This window comes from Geotrypetes seraphini, chromosome 5 (assembly GCF_902459505.1).
Source record: "Geotrypetes seraphini chromosome 5, aGeoSer1.1, whole genome shotgun sequence".
NCBI lineage: Eukaryota > Metazoa > Chordata > Amphibia > Gymnophiona > Dermophiidae > Geotrypetes > Geotrypetes seraphini.
The window spans coordinates 16,417,821-16,435,579 of record NC_047088.1 but is presented as its reverse complement, the minus strand read 5'-3'; the positions used below and the strand labels follow the sequence as shown (position 1 = coordinate 16,435,579).

Genomic DNA, 17,759 nt, shown 5'->3' with positions numbered 1-17,759 from the left:
GAGCAGATGCTGGATTGAAGAGACAGAGAGGGCAGACGCTGGAAGGAAGAGAGTGAAAAGAAGATGAAAGCAGAAACCAGAGACAACAAAAGGTAGAAACAAATAATTTTATTTCTATTTTGTGATTAGAATATATCAGATTTGAAATATATATCCTGCTAGAGCTGGTGTTAGACATAACTGGGGACTGCAAAGTCCAGGCAGTGGCTTAGGGCTCTCTCTGACCAGGGGGGCAGTTGCCCTAGTTGCACTCCCCTAACCCTATTCCTGCTATGTGTGACTGCGGTATTCTGTTAGCATGATATTTCTGTGTAGCATTCTGTAATAATTTGGCTTATTCAGTTTTCTTGATAGTAGAGGGGATATATGTGAAGGGGAGGGGAGACAGGGGTTTTGTTGATCCTTGCTCTGTATTATTTGTATTTATAAAATGACAATTGTACAGAATATTGTTTCTTTTTATACTTTAATAAAATACATTCAGTATACAATCATAATTGAGGCTTGTGCAGAAGGGATCAGATGGTTTGCGAGGACCGAGCTCGCGGAAACGGGGTTTTTAAATTTCAGTTCTAGTAGTTTGCCGGCCCACAAAATAATTTTTTTTTTCCCCGCCGGTCCATAGGTGTAAAAAGGTTGAAGAACACTGCACTAAGGCATCGAGTCCAATCATGCCAGCCAAGCGAAGACCCTTAATGCGACTCATTTCCAAATTGAGGGGTGCATCATCATCCTCTCCGGAATGAGTTGCATCATCTTTGGTACCGGTGACAAAGCCACAGGTACCGGTGTTCACCTTTCAAGAGAAGCTCAATGCTCTATTTTGTGCAGCGTATGGGGATATGTTTCGGCTTATTATCCCGACACAGACTCTACCGGTACCAGCCCAGCCTGAGCGTCACAATACGTGGGATGCCGATACTGCCACTGCTTCATCAATGCATCGCCCTTGATTTTCTCAGTCTAGCAAGTGTTTTTGCAAATCAAAACATCTTTCTCCTAAAAGTCCCACAAAACTTACATGCACTGCATCACCATCCTCATCAGATTGTTACCGTGCCAAGCAGCATTATTGATCTCCATCACCACTTGTGGACTCGGATCTCAATATTGATTCCAATAACAATGTTTCTCCTTCAACTACAGAACCATATGACTCTCTGGAGGCACAATCTCCTCATAAGACTCTTCCTAAAGAATCATCTACAGAGCCACTTTCTTTTACTCGCTTCATTAGACAACTGGGAAAGGACCTGTCTTATCATGCTTGAAGCAGATTCCAGATATACTGCTGAATTTATGGAGACTATGGACTATAAACATCCTCCTAAGGAGTTTATCAAACTTCCTTTACATCAGGAGTGTCAAATTCAATCACATAAGGGGCCGAAATCTAAAACATAGGCTAAGTCGAGGGCTGAATTTTTTATTAAGATACTTAGGGGTCCTTTTATTAAGGTACGCTAACCAATTTAGCATGCACTAAATGCACACGCTAAAAAAAGGACCCCTTAGTCTTGGTAGAAGTATAGGATTACAACCTCTCCAACCCCACACCGGCTATGTGATGTAAACAAAATAAATAAAAAAGACTTTTCCTCTAGGTCGTAGTTCACGCTTGCTGTCTAACACCAGCTCCAGCTGTCTAACACCAGCTACGGCAGGATACATATTTCAAATCTGACATTTCAAATCTGACATAATCACAAAGTAGAAAATAAAATTATTTTTTGCTACCTTTTGTTGCCTGGTTATTATTAAAATCTTGTTTGTCCCCGGCTCTGGTTGTCTTCTGATAACTTGCTTGCTAGGGTCTCCTGCCCATTTGTTTTCTTCTTTCTTCATACTAACCATCCATCTTCCATCTCTGTCCTCCCCTTCCGTTTCTCTTCCCTTCCCCGGAGGTCTGGCACTACCCCAGGGTCCACCATCTCTCCTTTTCTAAACTACCCTTTCATCCAGCATCTCTCCCTCCTTCCCCACCACCCCAGGGTCCACCATCTCTCTTTCTGTTCTCATCTACCCTCCTGTCCAGTATCTCTATCCCCCCTCCACACATCCCTTGTGTCCAATTTCTCTCCTTTTCTGTTCCTTCCCTTCCTCCATCCCATTGTCCACCATCGCTTTCCCTCTCCTTTGTTTTTACACCCATTATTTCTTCCCCTCCTCCCACCCTCAGTCCGGCATTTGCATATCTGTTTGGACCCCTCCCTCCGTGTACTTCTACACCAGGGCCCTCTGCCCCCTCTAGCAGTCGGCCTCCACAGCATGTTCCCTCTGACGTACGGGACCACGGCAGAGGGAACGTGCTGCAGAGGTCGACGGCAGCCTGCTAAGATCACTACAGCCGACTGGCGATCCTCTGCAGGCTGCTTTGAAAGTGAGGCTGGGATGGTGGGAGGAAAGGAACAGAGGACCAAATCGTGGGCCAAATCTAATTATCCTGCAGGCCAAATTTGGCCTTCGGGCCTGAGTTTGACATCCCTGCTTTATATGGAATCCTGAGAGAAAACCCTTCATAAAAATTGGGAGTCCCCTCTCTCTGTTCCAGTTGTTCCTAGGAAATTGGACTCCCTCTACATGATTATTCCCAGTCCAGGATTTGACAAACCTCAACTCTCATCAGTCTTTAGTGGTAGAGTCCACACTAAGTTTAAGTTTTTAAGTTTAAGTTTATTAGGATTTTTTATATACCGCCTATCAAGGTTTTCTAAGCGGGTTTACAATCAGATACTCAAGCATTTTCCCTGTCTGTCCCGGTGGGCTCACAATCTATCTAACGTACCTATCTATCTAACTAAAAAAATCTACCCTGTCCAAAGTATATGCCTCAGTTCTGCCGGGTCAAGAAGGTCGTACTATGGACAAGTTTGGTAGATGTCTTTACCAAAACTCCATGTTGACAAATTGTATCATCAATTACAACTTTTATTTCATGTGTTAACATGAAACACCAGGTTAAATAACTGCCTAAATTTCAGAAATATCTTCCATCTCACCGGAGGACAGAATTCCAACACATAGCTAGCACCTTTACCCACTTAAGACAATACATGGTGCAGTCTGCTTATGATGCCTTTGAATTATCTTCCAGTGCTGCTTCTATATCTGTAGCCACGAGGAGATTTGCATGGCTAAGAATTGCTGATATGGATGTTAACCTCCAAGACTGGTTGGCCAATATTCCTGTCTGGGAGATGAACTCTTTGGGAACTCAATTGAGAATGCTATTCAAAAGTGCTCTGCCCATGAGAAGTCTTCGGATTCTTAAACCTAAACTCAAGCCATCCACTAAAAGGCCATTTAAGCCCTCTTTTTCTATCAGAGGCATTTTACAACAAAACCATCTGCTACTTCCAAACCACAGCAGAAGAAACAAAGGCAGCAACACACTCAGAAATCTGCTCCTTCTAAAACTACTCAGTGTTTTTGACTTGAAAGCATAGTTTCAATCCCTCTGCATCTGCCTCTCCCTCTGCCAATTGGAGGTCGTCTTCAACTTTATTTTCATCATTGGCAGTTGATCACCTCTGACCTCTGGATTCTCAATAACATTCAAGAGGATTACTCTCTTCATTTTGTTAACATCCCTCCAGATCATCCTCCAAGAGAGTCTGCTTCAAACTTTATCCAGTCTTCCCTTCTTCAGGAGATCGATTCTCTACTTCTTATCAATGTTTCTCTGGATCAGCAGAGCAAGGGGTTTTACTCCCATTATTTCCTTGCCCTGAAGAAAATGGAAGGTCTTCAAACCATATTGGATCTTAGGGCCCTCAACAAATTTCTTGTCAAGAAGAAGTTTCAAATGCTATCTCTGGCAACTTTGTATCCCCTCTTGTATCGCAACGATTGATATACTTTCTAGATCTAAAGGAGGCCTACACTCACATTCCAATTCATCTAGCTTCTAGGAAATTCCTCAGATTTCAAGTGGCACACCTCCACTGTCAATACAAGGTTCTACCTTTCGGCTTGGCTTCATCTCTCAGGGTTTTCACCAAGTGTCTTGTGGTAGTGGCAGCGGCCTTGAGGTCTCAGGGCCTTCAAGTCTTTCCCTATCTGGATGACTGGCTTCGTGTTATCCAGGGACAGCAGGCAGATTTTCTCACAAACCACCTACCTCCCCTGGTTGGCTTCTAAAATAGCTTACTGAACTGAGGAGCTACGCGCCTACATTGGGCGGAAAAGCACTCGTGCATGTGCGGTGAGTCACAAAATTTCTAATGTTCTTAAAGTACCAGTGTACGTGTACAGCTGTGCATTCCGGAGCTCCTTGAATGACATCACCCACATGTGAGAATATCTGCCTGCTGTCCCTGGATAACACCTATTATGGTAAATAACTGTGCTGTTTTGACTTATATTTGGATTGACTTATATTCGAATATATACAGTAACTTTTTGAATAGAGATCTTTCCTTATTTCCAATGCACATTTTGGTCACAGGCTCAAGCTACAGCTGAAATCACATTAGGAAAGATTTATGTTTTCTTTTTGAGGTGAATGTATTTTATAAGTTTTGGCATCTGGATTGTTGCTCTTTAGAATAACATTCTCATTCAAAGCAATAATATGCATGCCATTTGCATATTACCATCACATAGGGTTAGATTCACTAAGCCCACCGATCATGTCCCGACCGCTTGGCAAACCCGACCCGATTCACTAACCTTCCCCCTGATCCAATTCCAATCTGCACATGAAAATGAGGGGAAGGGCATCCAAAAGTAGGAAGACAGCGATTCATAAAAAAAATAAGGAACACCGACTAGGCTGGCCGATCACAAAAGAAGCGATTGCCGAAGACCAGTCGCTCACATCATTGCTGACTGTCCTTGCCCTGAAATCCCAGCCCTGCAGCCTATCAAACCATCAAAAAAGCCACCTGCTCTCTGCTCTGAAAGGTGGCGAACAGGGATACATCGCCGCACTTCCAGCCCTTCAAGAGCCATGCTCTCTGCCACCCTTCCCCGTAGTGCGAGCCCGTGGTTTTAACCCGCAGGTTTAAAGCGGGGCTGCACTGCGGGGAAGGGGTGGGTAGGGAGCAGGAAAGTTGGGGCGGCATGCGCTTCATTTCGGTCTTCTAAAAGTCTCACATCATGCTGGGCACAAGCCGCGAACTTCTCCTCTGCAGCCCCTCCCCCCTCGGTTCTCCTCCATACCCTGCAACAAGTTGACAGCACTCGCATATCGGCAGGAGGGAGGAGACCCACTGCTTGCTATGCTTGCCATATAGCCTATTGCTTGCTATGGAGCCGAAATGTTTAAAAAAGTTCCAGCGGAGAGCATTCGTAGACCATCTACAGGCAAAGAAGATGGTCTGCGCATGCTTCAGGATCACTCACTAGCGATCCATGTGGTCGGTGGGGAGCATTCCTCTGATTGCCCCCATTTGCATGCTAACCCGTTGTGGATCAGTCGGCTTGTCGCAGATCAGGCACGATTGTGCAGGTTTAGTTAATCTAGCCCTTAGTGCATTTTAGTAGAAAGGGAAAACACGTGAATATAATCTGTATAGTGTTGTTAGCAGAAATATGCAGATTTCCTCAACAGATTTGTTAACTGGCCGGTAGATTAACAGATAACTTTTATTTTTCTGTTAATTTGCAGAGAAAAGATTACACAGCCCTTACAAAGTTCTTGCCACCCAAATATGAGTATGTTCTAGCTGTGAGAATGACTTCAATTCAGTGCAAGCTGTATCGGTACTACTTGGATAACTTAACAGGTAGGTCAATAAAAGCAATTCATGTTGAAATGCCAAGTCACTATCACAACTGCACAGTCTTGGAATAAACAGCAAATGTTACTAACTGTTCCAGAAGTTATTGTATTCTCCAGCAGCAGCAATTGCATGTCTAGATAATGGTCCATCAAAATAATTGCGCTTTCGTAGTAAACGTTTAAGGTGTAAATTATTCAATTATAACATCAAGAGTAAACAAAGTTCAGATATCGCCCAACAGTGACACCTTTCCAAAATGTTGTGATCCTCAGAAACACCACTCTGTGTTAAATAGTTTTCATTACACAGAGCTTTATGTGTTCTGTCGTCATAGGATCCTTATCTATTTATTTTTATTCAGTATTTCATTAGGTTAAATGTAACTTAAAAAGTGTCACTGTCAGGGGGATATCTGAACTTGTAATTAGAGAGTGGTCCAAGCACATCTTATTTTATCAAGTAACTTTTATGAAAGAAGCGGAAACATCCCACAGCATACCTGCATTTCAGGTCTCTCCATGAATCCAACACTTCTGCCTTCTGCATGCTTTCTCTCTCCTTGCCTCTTCCTTCGAGTGATATCCCTCCTTCCCACCCCCATCACCATTTATCCCTCTCCCACCCCATGTCCATCTCTCCCTCTCTCATCACTTTCACTCCTCCTGCAACAATTTTCTTCCCTCCCCCAATCCCACTCGGAACAAATATGATCTCTCCCCATGCACCATCTCACCCTTCGTTCCACTGTGCAGCACCTTTCCTTTCCCTCCCCTTCTACCAGGTCCAGCAACACTTCTTCTCCCTTCCCTTTACCTCCCCTCCCCTCCCCTCTGTCCAGCAGCACATCTCCCTCTCCCCATGTTCAGCAGTACCTCTCTTCCCTTTCCCTCCTCTCCTGCCCAGCAGTATCCCTTCTCTTTCCCTCTTCCCCTGTACAGCACTACTTCTCCTCTCTAGCGGCAGCTCACTGTGCTTTTAACTTCCCCACACAGCTGCCACTAGCATTAGTTTAGACGCATATCTTATAAGGCAGCTTCGGGGCCTTTGCTAGGCTGGCCCGCCTCTTGATGAAAGAGGAAGTTGCATCATCAAAGTGGACCAGCCTAGCAAACGCCCCAAGGCTGCCTGATGGAACTGTGTCTAAACTATTGCTAGTGGCAGCTGTGTGGTAAAGTTAAACACACACTGAACTGCTGCTGCTGGTCCAGGGGTGGGGAGAGTAGATGAAGGCAGGAGTCCTGGGAGATACGCAATGGCAGCAGGAAGTCGCTAGAATGCTGCGCTGGTGCCATACTGCGTGTTGAGAACCTCAGGACCTACATGACGTGCCTCTTGTGGTGAGAAGCACATCCTGTAGGCAAGTCAGCTGTCCGGTGCGCCTCTTCCTCCTCAGTGTGCCACAGCACACTTGGAATCTCAAGAGGCACACAGTTTGCAATACACTGTTCTATTCTGTGGAATAATGTGGATTTTCATTTTTTGAAACTGGCATATGTAAAAAGCTTCAAAGTAGGCTGAAACAATGAACATGCTAAATAATTTCAAAGGTTAACCTTCTATGGATCCTGTAATAATGAAGCTATCCCTTTAATTTTTTGTCTTATTATTTTGTGACATGACTTTGTTCTCAAATATACAATTTCAATTTATAGGCTAATCTCATTACTTTACAATTTCACTTTTAAGTTTTGTGATTTTTCATAAGACATCTAAAATTGGGTATTTTCAACCCACTTTTACAAAAAAGAATCATCTAGAAAAATTTTTGAACCAACTCTATTAGAACATGTTTCAAAACCCCTGAAAAAGTTGGTTTTGTTTTTCAACATGAGCAAACAATACCTGAAAATAATGGTCAAAGGCCATAGAAGTTTCTGTGGTAGCAGCATATATTAGCACCCAAATATGGTAGCTCTTCAAATTGTACTTGTTATGTGACTCTTCTTTTGCATTTTTATTCTGTTACACTTTTATAAGGAAAATATTTGATTGTGTTAGTCCATATACTCTGTAAAGGATTTCAGATATTGGTTTCAAGTTTGTTTATTTTTGATATACCGTCTATCAAAACAAATGTCTAAACGGTGTACAATATAAAATAATTGTAGAAAACTGTTAAAATGGGTAAATAAAAACAATATTTTGTCATATATTAAAATACTACGCAAATTCACATTAACGTACATGAGACAAAAGGGAAGTTGGGAAAGGAGAAGTTGTTTAAAATACATCGAAGTAAAATTAATAAAAAGGGGGAGGTAAAAGGAGAGTGGCAAAACATTATGGAGGGGATTGCTTCAGAAGAAGCGTTTGATGTTTCAGAGCTTCACAGAAATTAGACGTTTGAGAAGTGGAAGCTGGTACTAAAGAGTAAAGGCATCTTTAAAGAGAAAAGTTTTGAGCTTGGTTTTAAATTTTCTAAGCGAGTTCTCTAATCGAACATCTAATGGGAGGGCATTCCACAAAGAAGGGGCAGTAACTGAAAAAAATGGATTTACGAGTAGTATCGTAAAACAGTTCGCATATTGACGGTATGGAAAGTAGGTTTTGATTGTTAGATCTTGGGGTGGGGGGAGACACTCAATGAAGTTACAGGGAAATGCTTTTAAAACAAATAGGAGCAAATATATTTTCAATCAAACAATAGTTAATCCCTGGAACTCATTGCCAATGGATGTGGTAATGGTGGTTAATATAGATGGGTTTAAAAAAAAGTTTGGACATGTTCCTGGAAGAAAAGTCCGTTGTCTGCTATTGAAACAGACATGGGGAAGCGATTACATGCCCTGGGATCGGTAGTATGGAAATGTTCCTACTATTTGGGTTTCTGCCAGGTACTTGTGATCTGGATTGGCCACTGTTGAAAACAGGATTCTGGGAAAGATGGACTATTGGGCTGACCCAGTATGAGTATTCTTATGTTTTTAAATCTGTTAATATGGTATCCACAAAATAACATGCAACATGTGTTTGAATACCCTAATTAACACATGCATTAGAGAGAAAACTTAACTGTTATTATTGGAGATTTACTGTGATAATAGTCACTGTATATAAATCACTTATTTATGTAGCTTCGTTTTGGCTTTGCTTTTCATTCACTAGATAAAGTTCCTTTCTTTCTTACATTTGTATTGTATTCGGTATGTTTTATATTAATGAGTGTAATGTAATGTAATTTATTTCTTATATACCGCTACATCCGTTAGGTTCTAAGCGGTTTACAGAAAATATACATTAAGATTAGAAATAAGAAAGGTACTTGAAAAATTCCCTTACTGTCCCGAAGGCTCACAATCTAACTAAAGTACCTGGAGGGTAATAGAGAAGTGAAAAGTAGAGTTAGAGGAAAAATAAAAATAAAATAAACATTTTAACAAGACAGCATTGATCTAAATACTTTGGAAGGTAGAAGAGAGGAGAGAAAGGAATAGAAGCAGAAGGGGGAGCCGTTGAACAGTAGAATTCTGGAGAAATTTAAATGATAGAAATAGAACAAAACAAAGACAAAAGGCAAAACAATAGATAAGATTAAAGATAAATCATAAGCTGGAAAGAAAAATAAAATAAAACTTTGTCTTCAATCCACGGTTTCAGCGTCAGTGATGAAGTGGAGCAAGTAAGTTTAGGAGGAGCGATTGACGTTTCCAGAAAGGGCTTCTTCAGGGAAGAGATTTGGCAGACAGTCCCAGGATGCCTATGTCTCCTCCCCTGCGATGTTCTCCCATCCATGCATTCCCTCCCAGACACACTGCCCGTGCCCCAGCCGCTCCAAGGAGGCTGCCCCAGATGAGGCCCACGGTGAATGCAGGATTCTCTCCTCTGCGGGAAAGCCGCCCGGAGCCGACAGTCGATCTTCTTAGCGGATTGCATGGGGGGAAGAGTTCACACTCTTGGTAGGATCGGGTCTGTGTGCTCTCGGTGGTTGTGGCTGGTCTCATTGCTGCTTAGGTGTAAAAGCAGTTGATCTCCACTGTTACACAAAACATACCAAATACAATACAAATGTAGGACAAGCATGTGAGGTCTCTTATAGTGGATGCTGTGAATGGGCATAATGGATGGACCATTTGGCCTTTAACTGCCTTCAAGTTTGTGTTTCTAAATTCATGAGAAAAGGTTCAGTTCACATAGTTTTTCCAATTTTAAGTTTTTCTGGGTCCAGTGGTTGGAAGAGTGTTGAAGCTTCATCTGGGTGGGAGGCTCGGGGTTTGGCGGTTGGGGGATTGTCAAGGGTTTGGGGGGCTGGTGGCAGGAGGAAGTGGTCATCCGTCCTGTCAATCGCCGATGGGGGTGGGGGTTATCAGGAAGGAGGGAGTAGACATCCCTCCTGCCGATTGGGGGGTATTCCTCTGCTACAGCCAGCTCAGCTAATCGCAGCAGGGGTATTTTCTCCCCAATCAGGCAGGACTCTCTGAACCCATGGCTTCAGGGAGTCCTGCCGGCTCAGCTGATTGGGGGTTCACGTGCTGCGATCGGCTCAGCCGGTTGTATATACTTTTTCAATGGAAAGGTCTCTAGCCAGCGCTGGGGGTGGGGCATGTTAGGCATCTGTTAGGACAGATGTGATTCTGCATCAGATGCTTCTTAGGCGGCTGTAGAAAATGACACGGGAACCGTTTACCGCGGTAAATTGTGGTCACCGCAATAAATCCGCAGGAATGGAGACATTTGCAACTGGTTTACCACAGGAATGAGGACAAGATCTTTTACCACCCGCCGGGAAATGGGGACAAGATCTTTCACCACCCCGTGGGAGTGGTGAAAAGTCTTGCTCCTGTGGTAAAAAAAATTGTGCCCGTGTCAGACTCGGCATCTTCTCCCTAGCTCCTCTTGGGCCTATTTTACTTTCAGGAGCCAGCTATGCCATGATGAAGACAGAAAGCAACCAAAGCCTGAGACCAATGTGATTTGAAGAATAAAATTACCAGACAACAAAAGATAGAAAAAAATTAATTTATATTATATTTTGTGATTAGAATATTTCAGATTTGAAATATATATCCTGCTAAAGCTGGTATTAGACATAATTGGGGACTGCAAAGCCCAGGCTGTGCTTCTTTAGCTTCCAGTTGGCTTAGGGCTCTCTCTCTGACCAGGGGGCAGTTGCCCTAGTTGCTCTTCCCTAACACTATTCCTGTCATGTGTGCCTAAAGTATTTTCTATGTAGCATTCTGTAGTAATTTGGTTTGTTCAGTTTTCACAATAGTGGAGGGGATATTTCTGAAATGGAGGGGAGACAGGGGTTTTGTTGATCCTTGCTCTGTATTATTTGTGTTTATAAAATGACAATTGTACAGAATAATCTCTTTTTAGACTTTAATAAAATAAGTTCAGTATAAAATCATAACTATTTGAGGCTTGTGCAGATGGGATCTGACAGTTTGTGGGGTGGGGACTGAGCTTGCGGGGATGGGGCGGGGACTGGGCGGGAACAGTGATCAATTTTTTCCCCGTGTCATTCTCTAGGTGGCTGCTGAAACTGACATCCTATAAAAAAACAGGCCCTAAGCTTGTATTCTGTGACAGTAAGTTTGTGCATGAAGGAATCATGTATGGAAGTCATGGAACCAAACGGTTCATAGACAACGGCGCGAAAGACAAAGGCGCGTCCGGACAATTGAGCGCAGTGCGGAGGCTCGCGCCGCTCTAAATTACTGTTTTTAGGGCTCCGACGGGAGGGCGTGGGGGGGAACCCCCCCACTTTACTTAATAGACATCGCGCCGGCGTTATGGGGGGTTTGGGAGGTTGTAACCCTCCACATTTTACTGTAAACTTTACTTTTTCCCTAAAAACAGGGAAAAAGTGAAGTTTTCAGTAAAATGTGGGGGGTTACAACCCCTCACAACGCGGCACGATATCTATTAAGTAAAGTGGGGGGGTTCCCACCCCACGCCCCCCCCCCCCCCGTCGGAGGCCTAAAAACAATAATTTAGAGCGGCGCGCGCCTCCGCGCTGCGCTCAATTGTCTGGACGCGCCTTTGTCCCGGCGCGCTTTTGACCTGACACCGAACCAAATAAGCGTAGCAGTTATTAGATGGCAACACCAGTAATTGAGACGCAAAGCCAGTCCTGAGCAGACTTCTATGGTCTGTTCCCTGAAAATGGCAAGGACGAATCAAGATCAAGAATGCCTTTGTAGTATCTAATCACATTTTATGGTATGAGTTTATCTTTTTGGGCAGACTGGATGGACTACAAGTTTCATCTGCCATTATCTACTATGCTACTATATAGTTCAGTTGGTATCTTAGTGCATGCTTGCCAACACATAATGAGTTCTGTTTCCCTTTGCAGTGGAGAGAGTTAGTATAATTTTGTATCTTAGTACTACCTCCTAAAATTTTATGTCGTCACAAACAAACGCTTGCATTGTCAAAATTATAAAAATCCAATTAATACAAAAATAATAATAATAATGCTATTAATACAAAAATAATAATAATGCAGAATACATTTATAAATCCAACTTTAAAAGCAAGGATAAGCCTCCCCCAATACACCCCCAAACAATAAGATGTATAATCTAGAAAAGTGTTTCTCTACAGTACTGCAACTGCATCAATAACCCCAGGACTACCATACTAGGAAAACAATACCTTCCTTGAATAAGTCAAAGGATACTAAGGAGAAAACATGTTTGTTCAGGTGCAGCAGAACAGAAAGATGCACACTAGTTCTATTCATGGTACTCAGAAAAAAACCCAACAAAACACATCCTTCAAAAAACGTGCTCAAGGTTTACAGTTTTTCCTCTATCTCCCTCAACAGCCCATCCTTCCAACTTTGTACACCATTCAAAACACAGATGTCATAGTCTAATGCACTTGTCTACGCCAGGCATCCTTGTCCATGCTGTACCAACCTGCTACAGATAAACTATAAAACTAAGCACAAAAACATTTTCCCATGCCTTGCCTCCAACAAATCAGCATATCTAAGACCATAATGCCTTAAAACCTCATATCGCTTATATAGTGTTTACAGCTCCACCTTTCCCCTTTCCCCCCCCATCCGCAAACAACCTAGCTAAATTTTTCAATGAAAAGATTACTACCTTACGGAGTTCTTTCCCCCCAGCAGTCTCTTACAATTCTCTGCCTCCCAACGATTTCAACCCTATCCCTGCTGATAGATCCTGGACTGCCTTTGAACTTGTATCCGAATCCCAGATCTCTAAACTCTGTCTCAAACTGAAATCCTGCAATTGCATCTTGGATCCTTTCCCTTCCTACATTTACGAAAACATTCCCGCGCAGGCCATGTCCTCCCTTACCAGACTTATAAATTCTGCTTTACTATCGGGCCTGTTCTCCACAGAAATGGGACACATTGCCTTGTCCCCTCTTCTGAAAAAAGCTGATCTCGACCTTTCCTTACCATCTAACTACCGCCCCATAGCAAATATCCCTCTCCTAACTAAACTACTAGAGGCCATAGTCACCACCCAGCTCTCTTCTTACCTAGAGAGATTCTCCATCCTCCATCCCTACCAATATGGCTTCAGACCCAGCTTCAGCACCGAATCCCTCTTAGTTTCCTTAATTTCTAAGGTGCAACAACTACATTCTCGTAAGAAATTCGCTGTCCTATTACAATTCGATCTCTCTGCAGCTTTCGATGTTGTCCACCACGACATACTACTTTATCAACTTTCCGAGATAGGAATTGAATCCACCATCCTAAAGTGGTTCTCAAACTTCCTACGCTCTCGCCATGTCCGTTCCTTGGACACCATCTTGCGGTGTCTCTCAAGGATCACCCCTATCCCCTATTCTCTTTAACATCTATATGTCCTCCCTGAAACTCCCCCAATTATCCCCCCTTGAAACAATTTACACTTAGGCTGATGACATCCTTGTCCTCCTTGAGACAGACCAGAACCTCACCAACCTCCACGAGAACATTACAGCTTGCATAATGAGACTCCATTCCTGGTCCTTCTCGGTACAGATGAAATTGAATGAATCAAAAACAAAATTACTCTGGCTCGGCCCAAAATTAAAACACCTGCCCACCCTCTTCGCACTACCCCCAGGCACTGCACTGCAGCTTGAGTTCTCAAGCAAGGTCCTTGGCATCATAAGAACATAAGAAGTTGCCTCCGCTGAGGCAGACCAGAGGTCCATCTCGCCCAGCGGTCCGCTCCCGCCCGCTCCCACGGCGGCCCATCACGCCCTTTTGCCTGAGCAGTGGTCCCTGACTAGCTCTATAACCTATCTCTACTCCTATTCCTATAACATACCTCTACTCCTATTCCTATAACATACCTCTACTCCTATCCCTATAACCCATCTATACCCTTCAATCCCTTTGTCCTCTAGGAACCTATCCAAACCTTCCTTGAAGCCCTGTACAGTGCTCCTGTCTACCACAGTCTCTGGAAGCACATTCCATGTATCCACCACCCTCTGGGTGAAAAAGAACTTCCTAGCGTTTGTTCTAAACCTGTCCCCTTTCAATTTCTCCGAGTGCCCCCTTGTACTTGTGGTTCCCCTTAGTTTGAAAAATCTGTCCCTGTCTATTTTCTCTATGCCTTTCAGGATCTTGAAGGTTTCTATCATGTCTCCCCTTAGTCTCCGCTTCTCCAGGGAGAACAGTCCTAACTGTTTCAATCTGTCAGTATATGAGAGATTTTCCATACCCTTTATCAGCTTAGTTGCTCTTCTCTGGAATCCCTCAAGTACTGCCATGTTCTTCTTGAGGTACGGCAACCAGTACTGGACACAGTATTCCAGATGCGGCCGCACCATTGCACGATACAGTGGCAGGATGACTTCCTTCGACCTGGTCGTGATACCCTTTTTAATGATACCCAACATTTTGTTTGCTTTCCTCGAGGCTGTGGCGCACTGCGCCGACGCCTTCAGTGTTGTGTCTATCATCACTCCCAGGTCTCTTTCAAGGTTACTTACCCCTAGTAGTGATCCCCCCTTTTTGTAGCTGAACATCGGGTTCTTTTTCCCCACATGCATGACCTTGCATTTCCCTATGTTGAAGCTCATTTGCCACTTTTTGGCCCACTCTTCCAGTGTCGTTAGATCCTTTTGGAGATCTTCGCAGTCTTCCATGGTTTTAACCCTGCTGTATAGTTTGGTGTCATCTGCAAATTTAATGACCTCACATTTTGTTCCCACCTCTAGGTCGTTTATGTAGATATTGAACAGGAGCGGTCCCAGTACTGACCCCTGTGGAACTCCGCTCGTGACCCATTTCCAGTCTGAGTAATGTCCCTTTATTCCAACCCTCTGCTTCCTCTCCGCCAGCCAGTTTTTGATCCATCGGTGGACCTCCCCTTGCACTCCGTGGTTTCATATCTTCTTAAGCAATCTTTCGTGTGGTACCTTGTCGAAGGCTTTTTGGAAGTCAAGGTAAATCAATTCTTCTCTCTCCCTCAATGACCACCTCAACTCCTTGGCTAAATCATGCTTTTTCAGCCTCCACATGCTGAGGAAAGTAAGATCCTATTTTCGCCAACAACATTTCGCCGTCCTTGTCCAATCCATCATCCTCTCCAAATTAGACTACTGCAATGCCATCTACTTAAGCCTATCAAAAAAAAGTCTTCAAAGACTCCAGCTAATCCAGAATACTGCAGCCAAGTTGATCTTTGCAAAACGCAAGTCTGACCATGTCTCCCCACTCCTAGCCAAATTTCACTGGCTCCCAGTGATTTCCAGAATCCATTTTAAATGCTCCTGCCTGGCTTTTAAGATCATTCACGGCATCCTTCCTCCCTTAATCCCACTATCTTATAACTCCTCGAGTCCTGACTCTACCAGACCCGCCCAAAGGTATAAATTATCCTTCCCCTCTCTACACGGTATTCGCTATGCAGGCAAACTGGGAAAATCCCTTCTCTTCAGAATCACAGGTCTTTGAAACGACCTTACTACCCCGCTGCGGAACCTGGGCTCCCTCCAATTATTCCGCAAGCAACTGAAAACCTGGCTTTTCACTAAAATGTAATTCTATGCCCCCTTACTCTTCTCTTCTATATATAAGTTCATGTAAACCTTTTTTTTCCTTCTCTTCCTATATTTTAAGTTGTGGTAAACAGTGCCAAGCTCCACAACATCCGTGGAGATGATGCGGTATATAAACTTAAAGTTTAGTTTAGTTTAGCTCACATTGGGCAGTTAAAAATTATCACATTCTTCAAGCATCCAGTCCCTGCTCTATTAAATAACATCAGTTACGACTCTCCCACTGCAGAATCTCCTTTTTTCGGTGGGGGGGGCAAAGTCGCAATGGTTCAGTCACTCGCACGCGGGACTTCAGCATGCCGACATTTCAGCGCAGACAAATCAGCATAAGACTCCAGCACGCCGCCTAAAAAGTTACTTTTAAAGAGCTCAGACACGGGGTGTGAGTGGGGAAACCCCCCCTCCCCCCAGTTTACTTCATTGAGGGGAGTTGTGGGGTTGGAAACCTCCATTATAGAGTAAACTTAACTTTTTCCTGATTTTTTGAGGAAAAAGTTCAGTTTTCTCTATAATGACACCCCCCCCAACGGCAGCGCAAAAAGTATGAAGTAAAGTGGGGAGGTGCCCCCACACACACCTCCGTCAGAGCTATTTAAAAGTAACTTTTTAGGCAGTGCGCTGGGGTCTGTGCTGAAATGTGGGCGCCGAAATCTCGCGCGCTTTTGTCCTATCACCGGTCGGAAGTAGCTTTCACTATGTTTTATGTTCCCAAATACCTGTAAAATTCCACTAGGGAAATAAATATAATAATCTGTGAGGATAACTAGAATCCACTTCAATACTCACAGCTCTAATAGTAATCAGAACTATTAGAGCTGTGAGTATTGAAGTGGACCCAAATACCTGTAAACATAAATAAATATGCTTAGACTTCCAGACTTGTGTGTTTAAAGTCTACGGTTGAATGGAAAAAGTTAATCCTAAATACCAGAAAGTCACAGGCAAATAATGAATCAGTTTAGTCACAGTGGCACTCGGTGTCTCACCTCCTGGGGCTCCGGCTGTAACGACCTTGGGATAGTTGTGTCTGTTTAGCGGTTCGGGGCTTGTGGGCGCTGCCATAGCCAAGCTGCGGTGGACAAAAGGAGCCGGGCAGCCAGAGCCATGGCTGTCGTGGTTCCAGCTCCGGTGCCGGGCATCTTCCTCCGGTAGCCACTTGACTTGCCCCAAACCGATGCTGCGCAGGAGCTGCCGAAAGCCTTGCACCGTTAGCAAGCTTTTGTCATCATAGCGTGTGAAAAGCACGTGCAACTGCCGCCACTGAGCCAGCAACGCTCGTTCCCGGTCCACAGTGGCCAGCTCTAGTTCTACACTGTTTTCGCCACCGGCCGCGCAACGAGATCAAGGGCGGCGAGATGAGCATCGACAGCATCAGCCCTGCCCATCCGCCCCTTCCCTTCCAGCTCACACATCTGTCGGCAAAGTTGCTAGGCAAATCGTAAGCTTCCCTCCATAGGTCAGCGACGGAGGGAAGCTTACAACTTGTTTTGGGCCTTCCTCGTTGCCGGGTCCTGCCTTTGTGGAAACAGAAAGTAGGCAGGACCCGGCAGCGAGTTGTAAGCTTCCATCTGTCATTGACCAGTCTCCTGCCTGTCTCCTAGATATCTTCTTTTTCAAAGGACCCACGGCAACAAGAGGGCATCCGTGGAAAATCAGAGGCGGGAAACTACGAGGTGACACCAGGAAATTCTTTTTCACTGAAAGGGTGGTTGATCGTTGGAATAGTCTTCCACTGCAGGTGATTGAGGCCAGCAGTGTGCCTGATTTTAAGGCCAAATGGGATCGACACGTGGGTTCTATTCACTAGGCAAAGGTAGGGGAGGGTCATTAGGGTGGGCAGACTAGATGGGCCGTGGCCCTTATCTGCCGTCTATTTCTATGTTTCTACCTTAGCCCGTAGCGAACTCATGCTTCGGGGCTCTAAGGTGTGCATGCCGGCTTCCCTTCTCTTCTCCCCCCCCCTCCCGGACGTAACTTCCAGTTTCGGAGGGAAGAGAAGGGAAGCCGGCACGCACACCTTAGAGCCCGAAGCATGAGTTTGCGTCT

At 44.2% G+C, this 17,759-nt stretch overlaps 1 protein-coding gene across 7 annotated transcripts in view; it reads left to right on the top strand.

The window, feature by feature from the left end:
• ATRX (ATRX chromatin remodeler) overlaps nucleotides 1-17,759 on the top strand; it is a 643,287-nt gene that overhangs the window by 405,556 nt on the left and 219,972 nt on the right. For all 7 annotated transcript variants that reach the window (XM_033946347.1, XM_033946348.1, XM_033946345.1 and 4 more), the window contains one exon: nucleotides 5,612-5,729. In XM_033946347.1, the coding sequence (XP_033802238.1) occupies nucleotides 5,612-5,729 (118 nt within the window). The remainder of the gene's footprint in view (nucleotides 1-5,611; nucleotides 5,730-17,759) is intronic.